This window comes from Solanum stenotomum, chromosome 2, assembly GCF_019186545.1.
Source record: "Solanum stenotomum isolate F172 chromosome 2, ASM1918654v1, whole genome shotgun sequence".
Taxonomy (NCBI): domain Eukaryota; kingdom Viridiplantae; phylum Streptophyta; class Magnoliopsida; order Solanales; family Solanaceae; genus Solanum; species Solanum stenotomum.
In genome coordinates, this window is record NC_064283.1 from 5897695 (window position 1) to 5919880 (window position 22186).

The 22186-nt window shown below is 30.8% G+C and overlaps 2 protein-coding genes across 2 annotated transcripts in view; both read right to left on the bottom strand.

Annotated features, from left to right (window-relative positions):
- LOC125857041 (ergosterol biosynthetic protein 28) overlaps window positions 1-21880 on the bottom strand; it is a 257213-nt gene extending 235333 nt beyond the window's left edge. The window contains exon 1 of the mRNA XM_049536713.1: window positions 21876-21880. The gene's annotated coding sequence lies outside the window, so the exon portion shown is untranslated. The remainder of the gene's footprint in view (window positions 1-21875) is intronic.
- LOC125857038 (protein RESPONSE TO ABA AND SALT 1) lies at window positions 20164-21989 on the bottom strand. The gene is made up of 2 exons (XM_049536707.1): window positions 21575-21989; window positions 20164-20495 (listed from the first exon to the last, which is right to left on the bottom strand). The coding sequence occupies exons 1-2, from the start codon at window positions 21968-21970 to the stop codon at window positions 20181-20183; spliced, it is 711 nt and encodes a 236-aa protein (XP_049392664.1). The 5' UTR covers window positions 21971-21989; the 3' UTR covers window positions 20164-20180.
- Between the last annotated feature and the right edge of the window lie 197 nt (window positions 21990-22186).

Consider the following 22186-nt stretch of genomic DNA (forward strand, 5'->3'; position numbering starts at 1 on the left):
TATTCAGAATTTTCATGTGAAAGAAAAAAAAGTCAAGCAAGTAAATAAGACACTATAAAGTATAAATATTCCAACGAACAAGGGTTATGGTGGAGTGGTGAGTACTTTTTCATTCTTAACCAAAAGGCCTCGGATTCTAGTCCCTTTGGATACAGAGTCGCCTTTGTTAGAGAGCATTTTACCTCTAATGTGAGACTTCTCGATGTGAATCCAAATTTAATTGAGCTCCAATACAGATACCAAATATGAAAAAAGACTTCTCAATGTGAATCCAAATTTAATCGATATCCATATACAAAAGAAGTATAAATATTCCAACAAGTAGTATGAAATGAAGAATGTGTTGGACAGCCTTGATTTGCATTTATTAACACAGTAACTGCCAAAGCAAATCAAGTGATAAAGGCCGTGTCAAGTAAACATCGACAGTCAATTAAGTAAGACAAATTGTTCGGGAAAATTATTTTCGATATAACATATAAACGTGCCTCTTAATTTGGCCTCAACTTATATTTATATTTTTTAATTTTAGATATGCATAAGTGGAAACTTAAAATTAAATTACGTTGAATTTTGGATATGCACAAGTAAATACTTAATCATGTATATATAAAGTTGAACAAATAGAACATGCGTTCTACGTAGCATATACAAGTCAGTTTGAGTTGAGTGTTTCTCAAATTAATAAGTGATAATTTAGGTATATGAAACTCATACGCTCAATATTTTAGGTATGAAACTCAAAAAATGAGATATTTTAGATGTGTTTTTTACATTTAACTCTAATATAAAAGAACGAAAATTACACCAAAAATTACGATATACATGTATAACTTCTGAATAATTATATAAATGCATGTTCTTAATTCCTACAAGACTTGTGAACAATTTAATAAGACAGAAGAATGAAAGTATTAAGTATGGAGTAATTAACAATTCTTACGGTGAATAATTTGGAGATACATAATATGCAGATTTCTATTTAAATACCAAAAATTACTTATTAATAATCAACATGGTAGCTAAATTAATAAGTTGTTCAACTTAAACCAGCGACAAATTAATAAATTAATGTTTCTGGGAGCCAATCATTTTTCTTTGTTATAAATAAATTGAGAAATTCAAATGCATCTAGAATCCTATAATCTGTCCTTGTTAAGAAAATTTTGAGCCAGCAAGCAGTAAACAACTTTTATATTCATTTTTCAAAAAGAACAGAAATATTATGTCATTATGTATTATTACATGAAATATGTATCTATATATATCTATATATAATAAGCCACAATGCAACTATCATTGTAACTATTTTGTTAGCTTTCAACCACAAGCTAACAAGATTTTTAGTTACATATTTATTAGTTAATTAAATAATAAATTTGTCATTTCTATATATATTTTTCTATTACTATATATAATAAGTGGGAATATCTACTACTTAGCACATGACAAGTGTTACATGTGCTTAGATAGTGTTGTACATTCTTCTTTTAAGGTTGTACCTTTAAAATTTATATTATTGGAAAATTTAACAAAATTAATCACAATAATTAATAACTTAAAATTTTTTTAAAAAAATATGAAAATTTCGATGACTCTCCAAATTTTATTTGTGTCACATAAATTTTGAGACAACAAAAATAACATATATTGGGTTCATTTTAATAGTGTCAAAGAAAGTACATGTTTGTGATAAAAAAACTTATTCCTTTATCCACGCAAACAATCGCTTCAAAAACTCCGTTATTAGCCCCAAAACATATCATTTATATTATTGGGCCCGTGCATAGCACGAGCACCATTATCTAGTATATGTAGAGAAGCAAATAATTAATTTGTTGTCCTATTTTATCTCATAAAATCCGAAGTCACAAAATTGAACCAGATAAAAGAAAGAGGACTACATATCAAACAACTTCCATCTACCCATCATAAAAACAAAAAACAAATATTATTCTTGCCAAAACGTAACATCTACATATATATAAAATTCATAAATAAATGATTTTATACGTATTATCTTCAATTGATCGACTTGAGTTTTCGAATGTAATATTGTAAAGTTGTAAAGCTATATATCTATCATTAAGTTTGAATTCATTATGTAATACCTTATAGACAAATTCAAATATACGGTATAAGATCCATTTAAGTTGGATGTACGAAATAAGATTTTTTTTCATACCTAAAATTCAAATCAAAATCTCTAATTAAGAATTCAAAAATTCTATTTATCCCGAGACAACCTTTATACCTTTTTGGTGTTAATTAATGAATTGATTAAATTATAACACATTTTTGTGAAACAATTGTCTGTAAAGTTAGCAGTATCCCGTGTACTTTGTGTAGATAGTTATAAAGATTTTTTATTTTTGTGATTTTTTATTCGATGTTCAGAATCTATATTGAAGTCCCAATTAAATTGAATCCACATTACAGGGCTCATTCAAGAGTGACACTCTCAATAAGATTTTTTTTATACCCCGACTTAATTCCAAGAATCAACATATCTAACTAAAGATGAAACAGTCTCACCACTCTATTATGGTATTTTATTTTTATGCACAGAGCAGCTCATATTTCCATTATCTTTCACTTTCGAATTGTCTTACTCCCATGCGACCTTTTCGTTTTTGCTTTGTCATTTTCTGAAAATGACTCGAAAATAGACATGGGTGTCCCACAGAAACTACTTAATTAATTTCATTTTATTTGGTCTCTATATTAAGAATAAATATTTTATTTTAATAAATTAATTATTATATATATATATATATATATATATATATATATTTGGTTAAAAAAATCGATACGTGATGTGGAAGTTTATAATTATTATAAATTATCTTGGCAATAAGTCATATGACAAATAAAAAACATATTAAAAATATATTATTAATATGATTTGCCCAAATGATCTAGTACATATTATGAAATTAATATTGAAAAAGCATAAAGTAGAAAATCTCTCCCTCAAAAAAAAACTCTCTAAATAAAGATATTGTGAATGCTCTTATATTTTGGTATGAAAAGAGGGTTTTCTGTTTATAATGTTCTTGTTTTTTTTTTCCTATAAGGATGAAATAACCAAATATTAAAGCAACTTATATTTTTTCTCTTGGGAAAAGTAAAAATAATTATGATAAATACTTTGATTTTTCTTCCAAAGAAAAATTCAACACAAATATAATTAACATTACTATTGAATTGATATTAAATAATCATATAAAATAATAATATTTAAATTTAAAATTACATAAAATCATTAATAATATTAATATAATAAAATAAACCTTTAATTAAAATATTATACTCCACAAATAATGCCGCAGACGTTGACTCTGTAGGCTTGTATTAATTCCTATAACTACCACGTCGACTTCGTTATCCGTCGGCCATTTGTTCTTTAATTTTTATACTCCCCTATTTTATGTTACGTAACACTTTTTTTTTTTATTGAAACGATGTTTAAGAAAAGAATTAAAAGTTTTTGAAATTTATGGTCTACAACAATTTTTAGATATTTGTTTGATTGAAAATTATTTCATTAAGAATAAAAAAAGATATTTTAAAATTGAATTATTTTTAATTATAGTAAATTAACATTATTTTTAATTATAGTAAAATAACATTATTTTTGGGACTAACTAAAAAAGAAATGGTGTCATATTAAATGGGACAAAGAAAGCACTGTTTTTGGAAGATAGTACTAGAGCACTTCTTTAGTTCCTCAATAATTTTTTCAAAAAAATCATTTTAGTGTTATGTGATATTGTTTTGGTATATTTAAAGTTTAATTAATTGAAAGAGTAATTTTGATAATTACTATAATATACTCAATATTTCACAAATAAAATTTAAAAATATTAAAATGTACTATAACTAACATCCGTATTTAGTGTAACCTTCAACTAAAAAATAGCGTTTTAATTCAATGAAGTACTAACTAGAGTCTTAAAATAATATTAAGTGTCATATTAACCACAGCATGGGCAATAAACATGTATTTAATCTTTGTGTTTGTCTGTACCTCTTTGCATGTGAAAAACATTATTGATCAGAGACTACTCAAAATATGCCAACATAATCCAATGAGACAAAAGACTTGAAAAATTGTTCATTTCCTTAATCATAAAACAAGTGATCATTGAAATAAGAAAAACTACTCCATATGTATACTCACTCCCTCAACTTTGTTCGATATAATTTGATTTGACATAAAATTTTATTTTTTTAAAAATATATTAATATAGTACAAAATATATCTTTTTTTACCAGGCACAAATAAAAAATAGAAGAAAAATAATATTGCACACTATTTTTCTAATTATATAACTAGTACCAACGTTGTGACTCAATATGGATTAGACATTATCATATATACGAACCGACATGCCAATATAACAACAAACAAATTTATAATAAAGTTTTTCATGGCATATCCTCGAGGAATATTTTGTTAACTTTGGGTGGGCTCCTCCATCTGTTACACTTTAATTTGCTGTTACATTTTCTAAAAATAATATTATTATTCTATTTTCAATTCAAATATTTCTTTAAAGAAATAAGTTCTATAAGTTTTTTAGAAATGAGAAATAGATTTTCTTAATTAAAAGGGATAAGGGTCTGAAAAATACCTCAACTTTGGTCGGATTTGTTGTTGCAATACTAAACTTTCATAAAGACCTATTACCTCCCTAGACTATTTAATACCGTATTTTTTACCCCCTAAACTATTTAATAGTGTATTTTAAAGGTATATATGTGTCCATGTAGACACATTACTATTTATAATTTTGCATTATTTTTTATGTCCACGTGGGCAAATATATATGTTTAAAATACGGTATTAAATAGTCTAGGAAGGTAATAGGTTCTCATGAAAGTTTAGTATCACAACAGGAAATTCGACCAAAATTGAGATATTTTTCAGATCCTTATCCCTAATTAAAATGTGAAAACAAATTTCATCAATAACATTTGAAAATTTAGTGTCCTTTCTCTAACTCATGCCCGGACCACCCTGCCCCCCAACTCCAAAATCCTAACTCTTCACCCGATCACACCATTTTCATAATATTTTGCTAAATTATGTATAAATATTTTTTATTATAATATATCTGTGGCTTACTTATCACACTAAAAAGATAAGATAATAAAACTTTCTATTTAATTTCAAAAAGTTATTTTTCATAAAAAACATTTTCTTTTGTACCATACATACACTAAAAATAACGCCATTCAATTCGTATGTTGTTAAATAAAAACATAATGATTAAAAACACATTTAGACTATTTTTTCATCAGTTTCATAGTTTGACTATCAATTTTAAATCGATTATCATTATCTATATGTTAAATGAGATAAGTTTTAATACATAGATAATGATAATCAATTTTTTTAAACTAATAATTGAATTAAAAGTATATACATAAAAAAAATATCATTAAAATGTAAATTCACAAAAAAAAAATTCTACAAATATATTTTTGATCGTTAACTCTTAAATAAATCCTTAAAAGTGACTATATTTAAATGATTGCAGACCATGGGGGGTCAGGATTTTTCCCTTTCTAGAGTGAATTATCGGCCCACCGACTCATGTTTTCTTGGCTCTCCTCTTTCATTTGTCTTTTTCAAATGTATGCAAATATTAAACTTTACTCAACTTGTTCTAAAATGAACAAATAAACGAAAATGACATCAAAGAAATTAAATGGACTTAATTGTTAGGTGAGTTGCAACTATTGAGACCTCTCATAATAAGCATAATTTTTCTTTTGAAGATTTAGATTCTCAATTTAATACCATTAATGTGGTGAGACATAATTCAACGATTCTATTGCTAGGGGTGATGAATTTATTGAGACTTTTAATACGCATATAAAAAAAGAGAGCATGAATTAAAGTTGAGAATCTCAATTTAACACCATCCAACTATAAGCGATTTGAGAATTTCGAGAACCTAAAAAAAATGTATCATAAGGCTCTCTCCCTCTTAATGCACGTAGCGGGGTTGAGGCTTTTCCATATGACCCCTTTTAAAAAAAGAAATAAAAGGACAATAATGCAATATACTCTTTTCATAATATAATATTGTTCATATGAATCGAAGCTGTTTTTGTTGAGAATATAATTAAGTAAATAGATGTGTGTTTGGTATTGTCTATTAATGTCTATTAAAGCTTAATTTTTTTAGATAAGGTGTGTTATATGGTATCAAAGCCTGTAGAGGCCTAGAATTGAATCTTACACAATGTATTCATTGTCAAAAAGAATTTCTACGTAATTCGCCTACGAAAAAAGAAAAGAAAATCAAACCAACATGTGATTGAGTGTGTTGAGAATATATTCATGTAAATAAAAATATGCTCTTTCTAATAGTTTAAACTTTTAAATAAGATGATTATACATCACAACCGCTTTCAAACCACTAAGATTATCCCTACATTTAAATTTTTGTTATATATATATATATATATTTAAAATTGTAAAAAGGATCGTAAAAGATTTGTAATTAAAGTTGTTTCCATGTAATAAAATGATATATTATCTATATATTGAAATTAGGAGTGAATCATCCTTGATGCTTGCCAACCAGACATGTTACAAATTTGGTTGGTGTATCAAATTTCTTGCCTATTCCTCTTAGCTAATCAAAAGAATTTATTGGAACAAAAAATTAAATAACTGAAAAAGAGACAATATATATTAATTGATGTCCCTTAATCATAAGAAACAGCAATGTCCAGCATGCACTAATTAATATATATTTAAAATAGGAAAAATCCTTTTGGCCAGAAAATTTGGCCAGAATTGTATTTTATCTATGTTATTTTCCTTTTTAAAATATTTTTACTCTTTTAACTTTAATATCTTTTAATTAAAAAATGGAAAAAAGATTAGTTTATTTTAAAATTAAAAAAATATTATAGATTTTTAATTTCTGGCCAAATTCTGACCAAATTTTCTGAATATTTAGCATTACCCTTTAAAATGTTATACTACATGTTTAAAACTTTCTATCACTAATTAAAACAGACAAAAAATAATTTATTTGCCCTCAATATTCTCTTGATGCCTTCAATTTCATTTATAGACTGAAGTTTGCATTATTATTTTATTGAAAGAGAAATCACATCTACCCTATTTTTTTGGTCGGTTTGACAAATATAGAACCTAAGATGTCTATTTCTTTACAATATAAGTTAAGTAATTAACTCAATTTTTATTATTACAAGTACTACTGTGAAATTAATGACAACTATTTTTTTATGTTGTCACATTCTAATGGAATATTTAGAGAAAGAGGGGAGTAATTGGCCTCCTACTATATGACTTGATAAGAAACAGGTGTACTTTGTTTATTTGAGGAAAGCTTTTTTTTTTTTTTTAAGGAACTGGTTGAATTGATTAACTATCAGAATTTTCAATTCGTTAATGAGTTCGATTTTTCATCTTGTAATTCCCTTATCTGAAAAAAAAAAATCAATGCAAGTGGGATAACTTTATTGTGTCTGTTTGGTTTTTTGCTAAATATATAGCATCCAAATAGTTCAGAAGAAATAATCAACATAATTATGGGGAAAAAAATCAATTTTTTCATGTTTTATTAGTTAAAATATTTTTTAAAAATAAAATAAATTTCTTAAATTATGAGGAAAATGCTTTATGTGGCAGTAGAGAAACAAGTTTCACAATTGTCATTTCATATTGGCTGTGTGACTCGTGTGTCTTCCTCACCCTTCAACGTGCTCATCTTCACCCCCACTTCATGACTAGCCCCCATCCTCACCATCCACGCCCCTACCTCCACACCTCCGTTAATATTTGTTAAGATTATATATATAAATATTTATAATAATATTAATTTCTTATCACGTACCGAACACAAAAGAATAATTAAATAACGATTCTACTTAATTTTCTGAAAACATTTCCAAATTCCAAGTAAACATTTTCCTTCGTACCGACCCATCCTTCATAATCAACTTTTTTCTCGGATTACTTTTTGTGATCTTGCATATTTGGCCCCTTAGTTATTTGATGATTTTTAGTTTTGATTCTTGTAATATTCAACTAAGCATATTTAATCTTTGCTCAACTTTTACTCCCTTTAAATAAGAAAAGTGTGATAGGTTATTAGTAGAATCATATTATATACTCTCAAATATGAATTAACGTAACGTCACAAATATAACACAATACATACTTCTATAATTTAATGGCTTTGCACTTAATAATTTGTAGCAACTAATTAAAGGTTAAGTTAAATATAGTATGTTTTAACCTTTGATTTTCTCCTTTTTATTACTTGACTCTCTATTCACATACCTTAAGACCAGGGAAGGGAATAAATTAAAATAGTTGCAAACGGAAAACTAAAAATTTTAACTCAAAAAATCTTAATAGCTTAGTTCGTTGATTATAAATTTTTTTCTTACTGGCGATAATTCGATTCCTCAATTTTTTAATTCCCTCCCCATTTTTCCTTCCCCTGGCTCCATTTTTTTTTAATAATAATAATATTTCAACCATAGTTCTGTCTAATAACTGGCTTCAACTTTTTTTATTTTTTTTCCCTTGTATATGGAACCCTTATAACTTGTTTTTTTTTTTTCAGTCAACTTTACTTTTCATAAAATATAGTTCTCCTCAGAGACATGGTTTCTGTGTTGTTTGAATGTTGAATAGCATAGCTCAATTATTTGCATTTATCAACAAGCCATCATTAATTGAGCTTCTTGAATATGAAATATTTTTCCTTTATATTATATCTTTATAGATTAAACGAATTTAGTCAAAAAGAGTGATACTATAGCATTTAGTAAGGCTGACCAAGAAATCATCAAAGAACCACCATACAATATTGCTACTTGCACTTAAAATTACTTTATTTATTTAGTCAACATGGCTTCTTCGTATTAAAATATTTTTCTTTTATATCTGCTTCGATTTATTTTACTTGAGAATTTTTCTAAATTAGTGTTTCTATCTTCGTAAGATTGGAATAAGGTCTATGTACCTAGTGTCTTTCCAAACGTCAATTGGAATAAGATCTATATATGTATTTATCTATTGTCTTTTCAAACTTCACGTATAAAATTATATTAAATATGCTATTGACAACATACTTTCATTTATTGCTATAGAGATATATGAATTACAGTGACAAAGTAGACAAATCGCCCATTCGGCAGAATGGGTAATAAACTTGAAAAAAACCGTGAAAAGCTAACCTAGAATAATAGGGTAGAAGATGGAAGAGAAACATATACAAACATAGATTTATTAAAGTTTAATTAACTCTGTTACTACTCCCCGTTCACTTTTATTTGTCATGTTGCGCTTTTCGAAAGTCAATTTGACTAATTTTCAAAGTTAAATTATATTACATTAATTTGATATTTAAAACAAAAAAAAATTATATTAAAAAACTGTACGAAATAAATTCCAATTTTTTGTATATCAATATGATGAAAAAATATATCATAAAATGTTAGTCAAATTTTTTATAGTTTGACTCTAAAAAAAGGAAACTATGACAATTAAAAGTGAACGGAGGTAGTATATGATAATATGAAAGCATTCAATAAGACTTTTGACGAATACAATACCAAATTTTAAAACTTGGACTATGAGTTGTAAACTCGTTTTGAAATTCTTATACAACCATTGTGAGACAACTAACAAATGATAGGTTTTTACCACTTTAACTAATAAGAATGTTCTATTAAATCTTTAATTAACGCTGTCTTCGTTTCAATTATATGTCTTATTATGACTTGACACAAAATTAAAAGAAAGTGAAAAAAAATAAATCTTGTGGTAAGAAGTTAAAGACTTGTCAAATGTAACAAAATGTCTTTTAATACTGTGTTCTTAAATATGTTAATTGTGTCTTATTAGAAATGTCACAACTCCTTGAAAAAGAGACAACCTTTCAGAAAGGTCACAACCCTTTAGAAAAGAGATATCGTAAAAGCCATTACCCTTTGTAAAAATCGCAACCTTCCAAGAGATTAACAACCCTTTACTTCCTACTCACACCTTTAAAACCCAACAGGAAGGAAGGAGTATGTAATCACTTGAGTAATATTAGATAGACTATAGTCCATCAATATGTAATTACTTGAGTACTATTGTACAGTATATATATATTGGATTTTTTATTTGGTATCCAATATTTGTACAAGAGTTTGAGTATTTCGAATTCGCATAGTGTAGGGATCCACTGGGGGAGCGCTCCCTTCTAAAGATTTTTCTATATCAAATCAAAATTTCTGATTAAAGAAAGAGCAATCCCATTCACTGCACCACATTCGTTGCTGGTATATTACAATTTATGAAATGAACTTAGTGGACGTGGATTATTCCTACGTGTAGTGATGTTTTATCAATTTTTTGATACTCCACTAAAAAGGGTAACTGGCTGCTGATGATCCTATTACTCTTTTACTTTTTAGACTCTACACTTGACAAATTAGTCAACAAAAAGGTAAAGATTCACGATAAATGCTGCTTAAAAGTGGAACATAAAACCATAATTTCATTAAACAAGCCTAACTCTTTTTAAATGGGCCACAAAGCCATTAATTATCTCTCGAATTAGATAAAATTGTGGATACCAAGAAATTTTGAATAATTAATTTTTAAACAACTAAAATAAGCAAAATGATAGGATGACACAATGGAACAAACAATTATTCTGTTTGAAAATAAGTTAAAGTGTCAACAGAGTGCCCAGTTGCTTGGACCATGAAACACGAATGTTTGACTGGTTCACTTTGTAATTTTTTGGCAGTCAAAATAATCATAACCATCTAAAGAATGTGGCATAATAGATTCAACTTCACTTTATAATATTTGCATTTAGGTAAACTATCTATATATCACATAATTTGAGGTACGGTTTTTTCTGATCAAATTTTGCGTAAAGTTTATAGGATGTTGTATGTCGAATCATCCCTTTCTGTATGATTCAATAGTTTGATTTAAACAATCTTATACTTTACGCAATAACATATGATTAGACCTTCATATTAAAACATAAATATCAACACTCAGACATCCATTCACAAATGCATATTCCACTTTTGCACAATAGGTTAAAAAAATCACATTCATTTAATTCAGCACAAAAATATCATTCTATTCGACAATCCTCATTCATTCACATATTTTTAGCTAAGTGGAGAGTAATGGTCTTTTTACTTTTTGATTTGTTCCTTTTGGTTGGTGTGAACATTGGGAGATTTTGAGGGTCCCCTTTGCACTAGTCGCTTCATTCATTTTGTCAATAATCGTATAGAGTGAGACTATATATAACTCTCGAGAAAATTGCACATTTTCTTCATTTTATTCTATGCGTCTTCGTCTGTCTGATTGGTACGTGCTTAAAATGAAAAATAAGTGATATTATGAATCATATAATCTTAAACCTAAAATGTGTATATGTTTGCAATAAATTTTAAAGTGACAAAATAAATTGCAATCACAATAAAATAAGAAGAAACATAATTTTATTTGTCAAGATTGCAGTTACAAATCTGTTGATCCCTGATTCTCCTCTCCTAAGATTTATCCATGATTCGAGGGGCGTTAGAGGCGTATTTCTCGAACTAGGATGATTTAGATTTGACCTCTATATGAATATTCCATGACTTTTGTGGAATACTTTGAGGTTTTGATCTCTTTATGAAATTTTTGAGATGCCTTTTAAGGGAATTTAGTACCCTTTATATAGGCGTAAACTAGGGTTTAGGGTTGAGTAGCCTCCAAGAATCCTAATTTGAGTTGAACACAATTTGTAGAGTTCCAACTCGAATTGGACGCATCTTGTAGAGTCCCACAAAATTTTAATGTCTACAAATGCTCCATGCTTCAAGGCTTGTCGGAGTGTAGACTCAATGAAACTCAAAGACGAGGCTTGAAGTACTCATTCTTCCACCTTTGCGACTTCAAATTCTTAGATTTGATTTATGAGAGAAGAGATGAAGGGCAGATTTGGTCCCACTGGGCGTGCCAATTTGTTTGCAACAAATTTTAAACATATGAAAAATAAATAAACCACACAAATAAAATCTGAAGAAACATAACTTTATTGATAAATATGCGAGTACAATTTTGTTCCTCCCTACTCTCCTAAGATTTATCCATGATTCGAGGGCCGTTAGTGGCGTATTTCTCGAACTAAGATGATTTAGATTTAACCTCTATATGAATATTCCATGACTTTTGTGGAATATGCGAGATCTTGATCTTTAAAAATACTCAAGAGTTTATGAGATATTTTTTGAGATGGCACGCCCAGTGGGACAATCTCTACCTCTCATCCCAACTTTTCAAACATCAAACAACATCGAGATGACTTCCATGAAGAACAACTCTCGATCAACTGCCTCTAAGGCCACTAGCTCCAAGTTCTCTACTGAAGTTGAAGGCATTCTTGATGTTATCTTTGGAGGTTTCAGAGCTGTTATGAGAAACAAAGTTGCTACGCTAGGACAACAAACAATGCAAGTGTTGTCCGCATCAATTCCTGTTTTTGGGTCTTCAACTCCTAAAAGAGCAAGTTCCTCCACAAACGCTTTAGAAGGAGGAAACAGTGTTGCTGAAAAGATCAAGAAGACATTGGCTCTCCTTGAGCAATCTGGTTCCAAGAACTCTACCACAAGGGAGAGTTATGATTCAACGAATGAGTCACCTCCACGTGCATCGCGTAATATGAATTCGCTGAAGATCAACTTACGCGACAATCCATGCTACTCTCCTACATCTCCAATGATCATGCAAACAATGGTGGCTGCTGCTTCTTCCTCTGAGGAACAACTCGCAAATCTGACGAAGTTGGTTGAAGGATTGACAAAACATGTACAACACCAAGAGTCTAGAATCGATAAGTTGATGGATCGAATGGAAGGATTTTTAGATGGAGAAGCGAGTCATGCGCCTGGAAAGGGTGTTGAAGTTTAAGTGATCGAAGATTCTGTGAAGAAAACATCGTTTGTTAATGAGATGTCAGTTTCTTCTGAAGGAATGATCCCACTCGATCACTTGAATGAGTTCATTGAAGGCACTATAAAGATAAGTATGAAGTCTCCACCAAGTCTTTTCATATGTATGCCAAGCCATACACTGCAAGAATTGATAACTTAAAAATGTCTGCTGTTTATCAACCGCCCAAATTTCAACAATTTGAGGGTAGAGGAAATTCGAAGCAACATGTTGCATACTTTGTAGAGACATGTAATAATGTTGTAACATATGAAGACTATCTTGTCAAGAAGTTTGTCCGGTCTCTAAAAGGAAATGTCTTTGATTGGTACACGGATCGTGAGCCCAATTCTATTGATAGTTGGGAGCAACTAGAGCACGAGTATCTCAATCGATTCTATAGCACGAGGCGTACTGTGATCATGGTAGAACTTACGAATACTCGCCAAAGGAAGGATGAACTAGCCATAGACTTCATAAATCGATGAAGGAACGCGAGCCTGAAATGCAAGGATGGGCTTAGTGAAGCTTCTGCAATAGAAATGTGTATCCAATAAATGCACCAGGAGCTTCTTTATATCTTACAGGGAATAAAACCAAAATCCTTTGAAGATATAGCTACTCGTGCTCATGATATGAAGTTGAGCATGTCCTCTGTCGGAAAGGGTAGGTCGTTTGTCGATGACCCTAGCAAAGGAAGAGATCAGGAACCTAAGAGATGGAGCAAATTTGTACCCAAGAACAACAACAAAGAGTCAATGAATGTTAATGTGTCGCCTGTGAAGTTCACTAAGAAGGAAGGGAAAAAACAAAGTGTGAGAACGAATTTCAAAGCGCGTTCAGACCAAAAATCGATCCTAAGGGAAATGCAAGAAAAAGAATACCCCTTCTTGGATTCTGACGTTTCTGATATTTTTGATGAGTTGATTGAATTAAAGCTCATTGAGTTGCCAGAGATGAAGCGACCTGATGATCTGGAAAAGCTGATGACCCAAATTATTACAAGTATCATAGACTTGTGAGTCATCCTCTTGAAAAACATTTTGTCTTCAAGGATAGGGTGATGCGATTGGTTAGAGAAAAGAAATTTGTCCTTGATGATAAGAAAACTAGTTCTAATCAAATCTTCATCACATTCGGCTCGCTCGATCAGGTCCAAATATGTATCGCAGAAAAGCATGAAGAAGAGTTATTGGAGCTAAACAAATCTCAAGTTGATATAGATGGTGATGAAGGCTGGATTCTTGTGACTAGGCGAAGAAGCAACAAGTCGAGCTTACGAAAAAAATCATGTGAGCAATCGATTAGAAAGAAGATGGTGAAGAAACTGGTGAAACAGAAATCAATAAAGCGTCCAAAGAAAGCAAAGATAGAAGTTCTTCACTACCAGAAACCCCGATATCCTGTAACTCTAGAAGAATTCTTACCAAGTTGGTTGCACACAAAGTCTACTCAAGAAAATGTCGAGGCATCATGTTTTAATGTCTCTAACTGACAAAGAACGAACAACGAGAGAATCCTCATCAAAAGTGTCTCCTAGTGGCGAAGAAAAAACAACAAGGGAAATCTCGTAAATGATATCTCATTCATCTTCTAAAAAGCCTATTGAACTTTCTTCCCAAGAAACACATACATGTGATACAAAAATCACATTCACAGATAATGATCTTCTATTTGGTGAAACGCTACACAATCGTCTGTTGTATATGGTTGGTCACGTGCTAGAGAAGAAGATAAATAGAATCTTGATAGATGAAGGATCTGGAGTCAACATTTTGCCTATCCACACATTGAAGGAACTCGGCATCACGACCGAAGAACTTAGTGAAAGTCGTTTGTTGATACAAAGATTCAATCAAGGAGGACAGAGTTCCATAGGCTTCATTAAATTAGAAATCCACATGGAAGATTTGCGATCAAGCGCATGGATGCACGTGATCGATGCAAAGACTTCATACAATATATTACTTGGCAGGCCTTGGGTACACGAGAATAGAATTGTCTTATCTTCTTACTATCAATGTTTGAAGTATCTTGAAGACGGGATTGAAAGAAAGATAGTTGCAGATGATAATCCTTTTATCGAAGTTGAGACGCACTTTGCCGATGCAAAATTCTATTTGAAGAGTTATGTTGCTAAAGGGACAAAATCTAATGATGTCAAATCAACCAAGTATGACAAGATCACAAGCAAAAAAATCGATACGACTGTCGGAAAGGCAAAAGTTGACACTAAAGAACTTTATCCTAATCTCAATGAAGGGAAGACCATGTCTTCAAAGAAGAATTTGGCTTCTGGACTTCGCTATGTTCCAAAGGTAAAGAAAGAAGAAGTCAAATTATCTAACCTTCAAGAAGATACATTAAGAGTACTAACTCTTCCTATCAGACGGATTGATGCAATACACTTGCCTTCAAAGCTGTTATTTGATCCTAATGCTTACAAGTTATTTGCGAAGGTTGGATATAACCCTAATGAGCCAGCAATGTTAGGGAAACTCCTATCAGTTGATAAAACCAGGCAAGCACGTGAAGGCCTAGGCTATAACCAACCATCGTCAGTTCGCATCTCCATAAGAAGAGCACGCAATAATCATATAACTTTAGAAAATGATGTCACTGCTCCCAATAGAAAGCCTTCTATTTTTTATCGACTTGGAGAATCAACTGCAAGAACTTCTGTGTTCGAGAGATTAGGTCCATTGAAGAAGAGAAACAACAAATATCGGAGAAGTTATCTAAAAGTGACAACGCTGGCTTCATCTATGATCCAAAAGGATTTCAAAAGTTTGATTCCTTCTAAAATGAGGCGACGAGTGGAACTTGTGGTTTCGTGTAAAGAGGAACTCAAGGCAAAGGCTCATACTGTGGTTTTCACCAAGGAGCGCGAGGAAGATGAAGAAAGTGTAGGCTCCTCATATCATATTACAATCCAAAATGGGCACGATTCTTTGCCTCAAATGAAGATTGATGAAGAGTTAGAAGATATTTTCTGGTGTTGTCATATATTTGTTAATGACAATGACTCTCTAGAAAAGGAAGATGCCGGGGATGCTCCACCAGAACTTGAAGAAGAAGTGAAGACCACAATAGATCCCTAAAAGGAAGTTAACTTTGGCACTGATGAAGACCCAAGGCCTACTTACTTGAGTGCCTTTCTAGAAGTTGATGAAGAAATCACTTATATGAATATACTCAAAGAATATAGGGATGTCTTCGCTTGGAGTTATAAAGAAATGCCTGGCTTGAATCCTAAAGTAGCAGTCCATCAGTTGACAGTCAAAAATGGTGCTCGTCCTGTTAAGCAAGCCCAAAAACATTTTAGGCCAAACTTGGTTCCATTGATAGAGAATGAAGTCAACAAACTCATCGAGGCAGGATTCATTCGTGAAGTTAAATATCCTACATGGATTCCAAATATTGTTCCTGTAAGGAAGAAGAATGGCAAAATTCAAGTTTGTGTTGACTTTAGGGATCTCAATAATGTATGTCCTAAAGATGAGTTCCCTCTTCCCATTCCTGAGCTAATGATTGATGCCACCACTGGTTATGAGGCGATGTCATTTATGGATGGTCCCACTGGGCGTGCCAATTTGTTTGCAACAAATTTTAAAGTGACAAAATAAATTACAATCACAATAAAATAAGAAGAAACATAATTTTATTCATCAAGATTGCAGGTACAAATCTATTGATCCCTTAATTCTCCTCTCCTAAGATTTATCCATGATTCGAGGGCCATTAGAGGTGTAGGTATTCAGTGACATTATTGGAGCAACATTGCTTCAAAGTAAATAAGAATGGTAGGATCTGTTCTTGTGAAGTGATGAACACTACGCCAGCACCAGCTCCGCCACGATGTGCAGCTCCATCAAAGTACATTTTTCAAGGAGGTAGAACTTCAATTAACATCTCATCTTCATCAGGAAGCTCATTAGTTAACTCCCAATCATCCGGTATCGGATGGTCTGCCAAGAAATCCACCAATGCTTGTCCTTTCACAGCTTTTTGAGGGATGTACACGATCTCAAACTGTTGGAATTGGAGGTACCATCTTGCTAGTCAGTCACTAAGGACAGGTTTCGACATAACAAACTTGATGGGATTTGCTCTAGAAATAAGACGAACAACATGGGCTTGAAAATAATGTTTCATTTTTTGAATTGAGAAGACTAGCGCCAAGCACAATTTTTCAATCGGCGAATAGTTCAGCTCATTTGGTGTCATTGTTCTACTCAAGTAGTAAAGAGAGTTTTCTTTACCTTCACTATTCTCTTGAGCTAACAGGGTTCCTACAGACCTTTCTTGTGCTGCAATGTAGAGTATCAATGGCTTTCCAGGTATAGGGGCAGCCAAAACTGGAGATTTCGCTAGATATGACTTGATACTTTTAAAGGCATCGCTGCATGTTTCGTCCTAATTAAAAGAAGCACATTTCTTCATGAGATGACCGAATGGTTGGCATCGTCCTGCTAGATTTGAGATGAACCTCCTCAAGTAGGCTAGATTTCCTTGGAGACTTTTTAACTTGTGAATATTTCGAGGCTCAAGCATTTTCGATATTGCATCAACTTTGGCTTGATCTATATCAATTCCTCGATGTCTCACAATAAAGCCAAGGAACTTTCCAGAAGTAACTTCAAAGGCACACTTCAATGGATTCATCCTTAGTTGATATTTTCAGAGAAACTCAAACACCATTCTTAAGTCTTTCAAATGATCACTCTTCTTTCTCGACTGTACCACCAGGTCATCCACATAACATTCAACATTTTTCTGGAGCAAGTCATCAAATATATTTTGCATAGCCCTTTGATATATAGCACCAGCATTCTTCAAACCGAAAGGCATCACTTTGTAGCAATAAATACCTATAGGCGTGCGAAATGCGGTGAGTTCTTCATCCTTTGGTGTCATGAGGATTTGAATTGCAATCACAATAAAATAAGAAGAAACATAATTTTATTCATCAAGATTGCAGGTACAAATCTGTTGATCCCTTGATTCTCCTCTCCTAAGATTTATCCATGATTCGAGGGCCGTTAGAGGCGTATTTATCGAACTAGGATGATTTAAATTTGACCTCTATATGAATATCGCATGATTCTCCTCTCCTAAGATTTATCCATGATTCAAGTTAAGGGCTCTTGAGCTTGATCTTGAACTTGGGATTTATCTCGATCTTGATCTCTATCTTGATCTTGATCTTGATCTTGAATTTGAACTTGGACTTGGACTTGATCTTGAACTTTATCTTGATCTTGACTTCTAGTTGAATCCAAGGGCTTCGAGCTTGATCTTGGATCCGACGGTCTTGATCTTGATCGTTCTTTATCTTTATATTTAATAAATTTTAAATGATTACAGTATATATTATATCAAAATATATCTTGTGATCTTTAATATATCTTGTAAAACTTTAAAATCAAAGAGTCAATAATAAGAGTATATCAAAAGTGATATTTTTTAACAGATTAAAGAAGAAAGGAGGATAAAATCGAGAGAGCTATTAGTTAGATAATATAAGGGGTAATTTCATGAATGGTAACTTAACTTTATATTTATTCCACCAAAGTCATTGAATTATTTTCTTGACATAAAAATCACTCAACTTTTCCCAAGTATTATATATACCAATTCACTAAACTATTTTTGTGTGACAAAATAAATGCATTCAATTTTGAATAAATACCACAAGTCATTCAATAATTTTGGAGAAACTACATAATTAGATATAATATATTACTGTATACACTATTATTATCTATACTTCCAAAATATTACGTATCTTATCCATAATTAAGAGTTTTCCTATCATGTATTGAGAAATATACACCTAGATCTGATAATTACGTATCTGAACGCATCAAAAGCTGGTAAGACTCACAATATTGCAAAGTAGAGTGTATCTAAGTAATTAACTCCAAAACTAGTGAGATTTATGTAAGTTTTTTTATAATTTTTTAATAAAAGAATCATTTAACTTTGCAGGAAGAAAAAGTATCTTGCAACATGCATCGCCACAATTTGCATACTCTGGAGTCAGGCCCAATGCTGCTTGTAGAATCCAATCACCAAAAGCCCACTATTTCACTGCTATCCTATATATATATCTCGTGGGTCTAGACGCCTTTCTTGGCCCATTATATAGAGGAAATCGCTGGGTCGGGCTCTATTTGGGCTCTAGACGCTATTGGTATATTCGTAAGCAAAATATCCAGATATAAGTATATAAATCGTAACTTTCGTAGCAAACGAAACTATAACTATGGATCACAATTATCGTAATTATAGCTATAAAGTCTTTCTATTATGTTTGTTATTTCTGAAATTTTCTATAATTAAAACTAATACATTAAAATATTTTTGAAAGAGTACATTACTAAATTATTAATGTCATTTAAGCACATGTTTTACTTTATGGTTGGAGCAATAAAACTAAAAATCTGTTATTTTTAATCATCATTAATGTAATGACGATCATACTTGACATTTATGATGCCTTGGCTAAAGCATGAGGCTTCACATTAAAATTCCTTACGTTTGCCAATTTAACTTTTTAACACATTGAACGATGAGTGTTCATATTTTCAAACTGGCCACTTGTGACAAAATTTGGCTTTTATGTTTAACACCAAATATCTTATCTTGAATTATCTTTTTTAATATAATCAGAGATAAGCAACTCAATATTACATACTAAAATGATGCTCCCACTAAATTGTACTAACTTTTACTATAAGTATATAAGAAAATCAAGAATATCAGGAAAAAGAAAGACATACTCTACAAAAATCAAAAATACCATATCACATGACCCATCTTAGACTTCTTTTTCTCATAATTACTTCCTCCGTCCATTTTTACTTATTCATTAGGTTAAAAATAACTATTCATGGTTGCTTATTCATCTTAGAAAATCAAGAAATAATTTATTTTTATTTTAAGGCATTAGATTCATTATATCCATATAATAAAATTTTCATTTTATTCATTGCTTCTTAAAAGTTAAAACACGTCCCAAGTCAAATACCAAACAAGTAAAGACGGACAAAGGGAACAAAAACTAAATATTTCCTACGAACATTTAGAACTAACTGAAGTAAATATAATATCCCCACTTTTTTTAAAAAAAAAAAAAAAACATTTTTTCGTGTGTGAAAAATTTCAATTGATAAAATCTTCATTTATCCTTTTTAGTACTCTGAATATCCATTTGTAAACCCAATTTTCTGGCTTGAAGATGAAACTTGGCCACCGCCGCCAACAATTTGACGGACTGTTTTTGCCGGAGAATATCCAGAATTTTCCTGACCGTCGATCCTCTTAAATGCTCTGCTGTTTCCACCATTGACATCATCGAATTTTTCAGCCCATCAATTATACTTTCCAAATCCTTCGCCTCTCCGTCCACCACCGTTCCCCCTCTTTTCATCAGCTCAAATATCGGCGGCGCCGCCACTCTTTCCTGTACCTTCGCCATCCCTTTTTCAATTACCTATTTCAAATTTAGATGAAACATTGAGATTCACTCAACTATCAACTTTTTTTTCAGAAACCCATTCACAAAAATCACTTAACTATGAATTCATCTATTAGTTTTTTGTTCAAAAAGTCACTCAACTTTAATTTTTAACTCAAAAATCACTCAACTCAACTCAACTCAACTACGAGTGTTTTTCTTAAAAAGTCACTCAACCTATTCAATTAGTTTTTTTAAAATTAAAATTTACTTACATCAAATTTTTATTTCAGAGCAAAAAAATAAATTAAATATCCATTTGAAATGCCAATTATACCATGCTTAAAAAATTATCTAACATCGCCAGAATACTATGATTAAATTCTTTCCAAACTGTAACGATGTTCCGATAAACACAGATTAAACATAGTGTTCAAAAAAAAAATCATAAAACATATCAAATTTAAAGGTTCTTAAAATAATAAATCCTAATTATAAAATTTGGGGGAAAAGGTAAAATAGAAGGATCACAATTATATTTTTAGCAGATCGAATTAAGTAGTTGAGTCATCTTTTTACAATTTTAGTTAGAAATAATTTTTTTATTCAACTAAATTTTTATTTTAAAAAAATTAATTGAATAAGTTGAGTGACTTTATAAGTAAAACACTTGTAGTTGAATAACTTTGTAAGTAAAAAATTTATAATTGAGTTTTGAGTTAAAAATCAAAGTTGAGTGACTTTCTGATAAAATAATCTATTGTTGAGTGACTTTCTGAGAAAAAAGTTCATAGTTGAGTGACTTTAGAGTTAAAAATCAAAGTTAAGCGGCTTTTTGAGAAAAGAATTCATAGTTGAGTGACCATCTGATATATTACCTCGATGAAACATCGCAATTCGATTTTTAGATTTAAAAAAATTTCCATTTATTTGATATTTATACTGAAGCTCAAATAAATTCAAATTCACTCAGAAAAAAAAAAAAAAAACCCCACATTAAGGAATAAAGGCTTGCAACATATACTACTGTTCCTTCGGTTCTATTTTATGTAGCATCGTTTGACTGGACAGAAGAAATAGTATAACTAAAAATTTGTTCAAAATAACTACATTACCTTTTCTTCTCTTTTAGTCTCTGCTTTTAGCCTCTTCAACTTTTCCCCTTGCTCTGTTGTCAATTCTGAACCTATTGAGTAATTAATAGTTGGAAAAAGTGTAGAAGGCTTAAAACCAGCTATCCAAAGAAATGTTTTTTCTAAAGAAGTGTACCATGGTGGAGAAACTAGAAGAAATACATCTCTATTTGTTGAATTGAATTTTTCTCTATAGTAATCTTGGTAATGATCCAAAACTTGTGTCACCAATTCACTGCTTTTATTTTCTTCTTCATCTTCACCATATGAGGATGAAATTGCATTTAATTTTTCAAGAAAATTTTGGAGTTGAATAAGCCAATTTTCATAGTAAGGATTAATATTGGAGGGGGTTTGTGAAGTTGAAGTTGATGCCATGTTTGAACTTTTGGTAGTGGCCTTGACAAATGTGAAGGAACATGTATTTTGGCTCTATACTATATATAGTAGCACTTGTTTAATACTTATATAATACTTGTATGCATTTTTTTAATTTGGTCGGTTTAGTTTGTATGTATTTTTTAATTTTGTCTTAGTTGTTAAGACTTTTGTAGTCAAAAAGTTCAAGTGCATGTGTTTGATGATGTTTAATTT

Excerpts from the sequence above, each read along its gene's own strand:
- LOC125857038 (XM_049536707.1), bottom strand. The coding sequence starts at position 21,970 with ATGGCATCAACTTCAACTTCACAAACCCCCTCCAATATTAATCCTTAC. Across the intron at positions 20,496-21,574 it reads AGACTAAAAGAGAAGAAAAG|GTAATTGAAAAAGGGATGGC; the intron begins GTAATGTAGTTA and ends AATTTGAAATAG.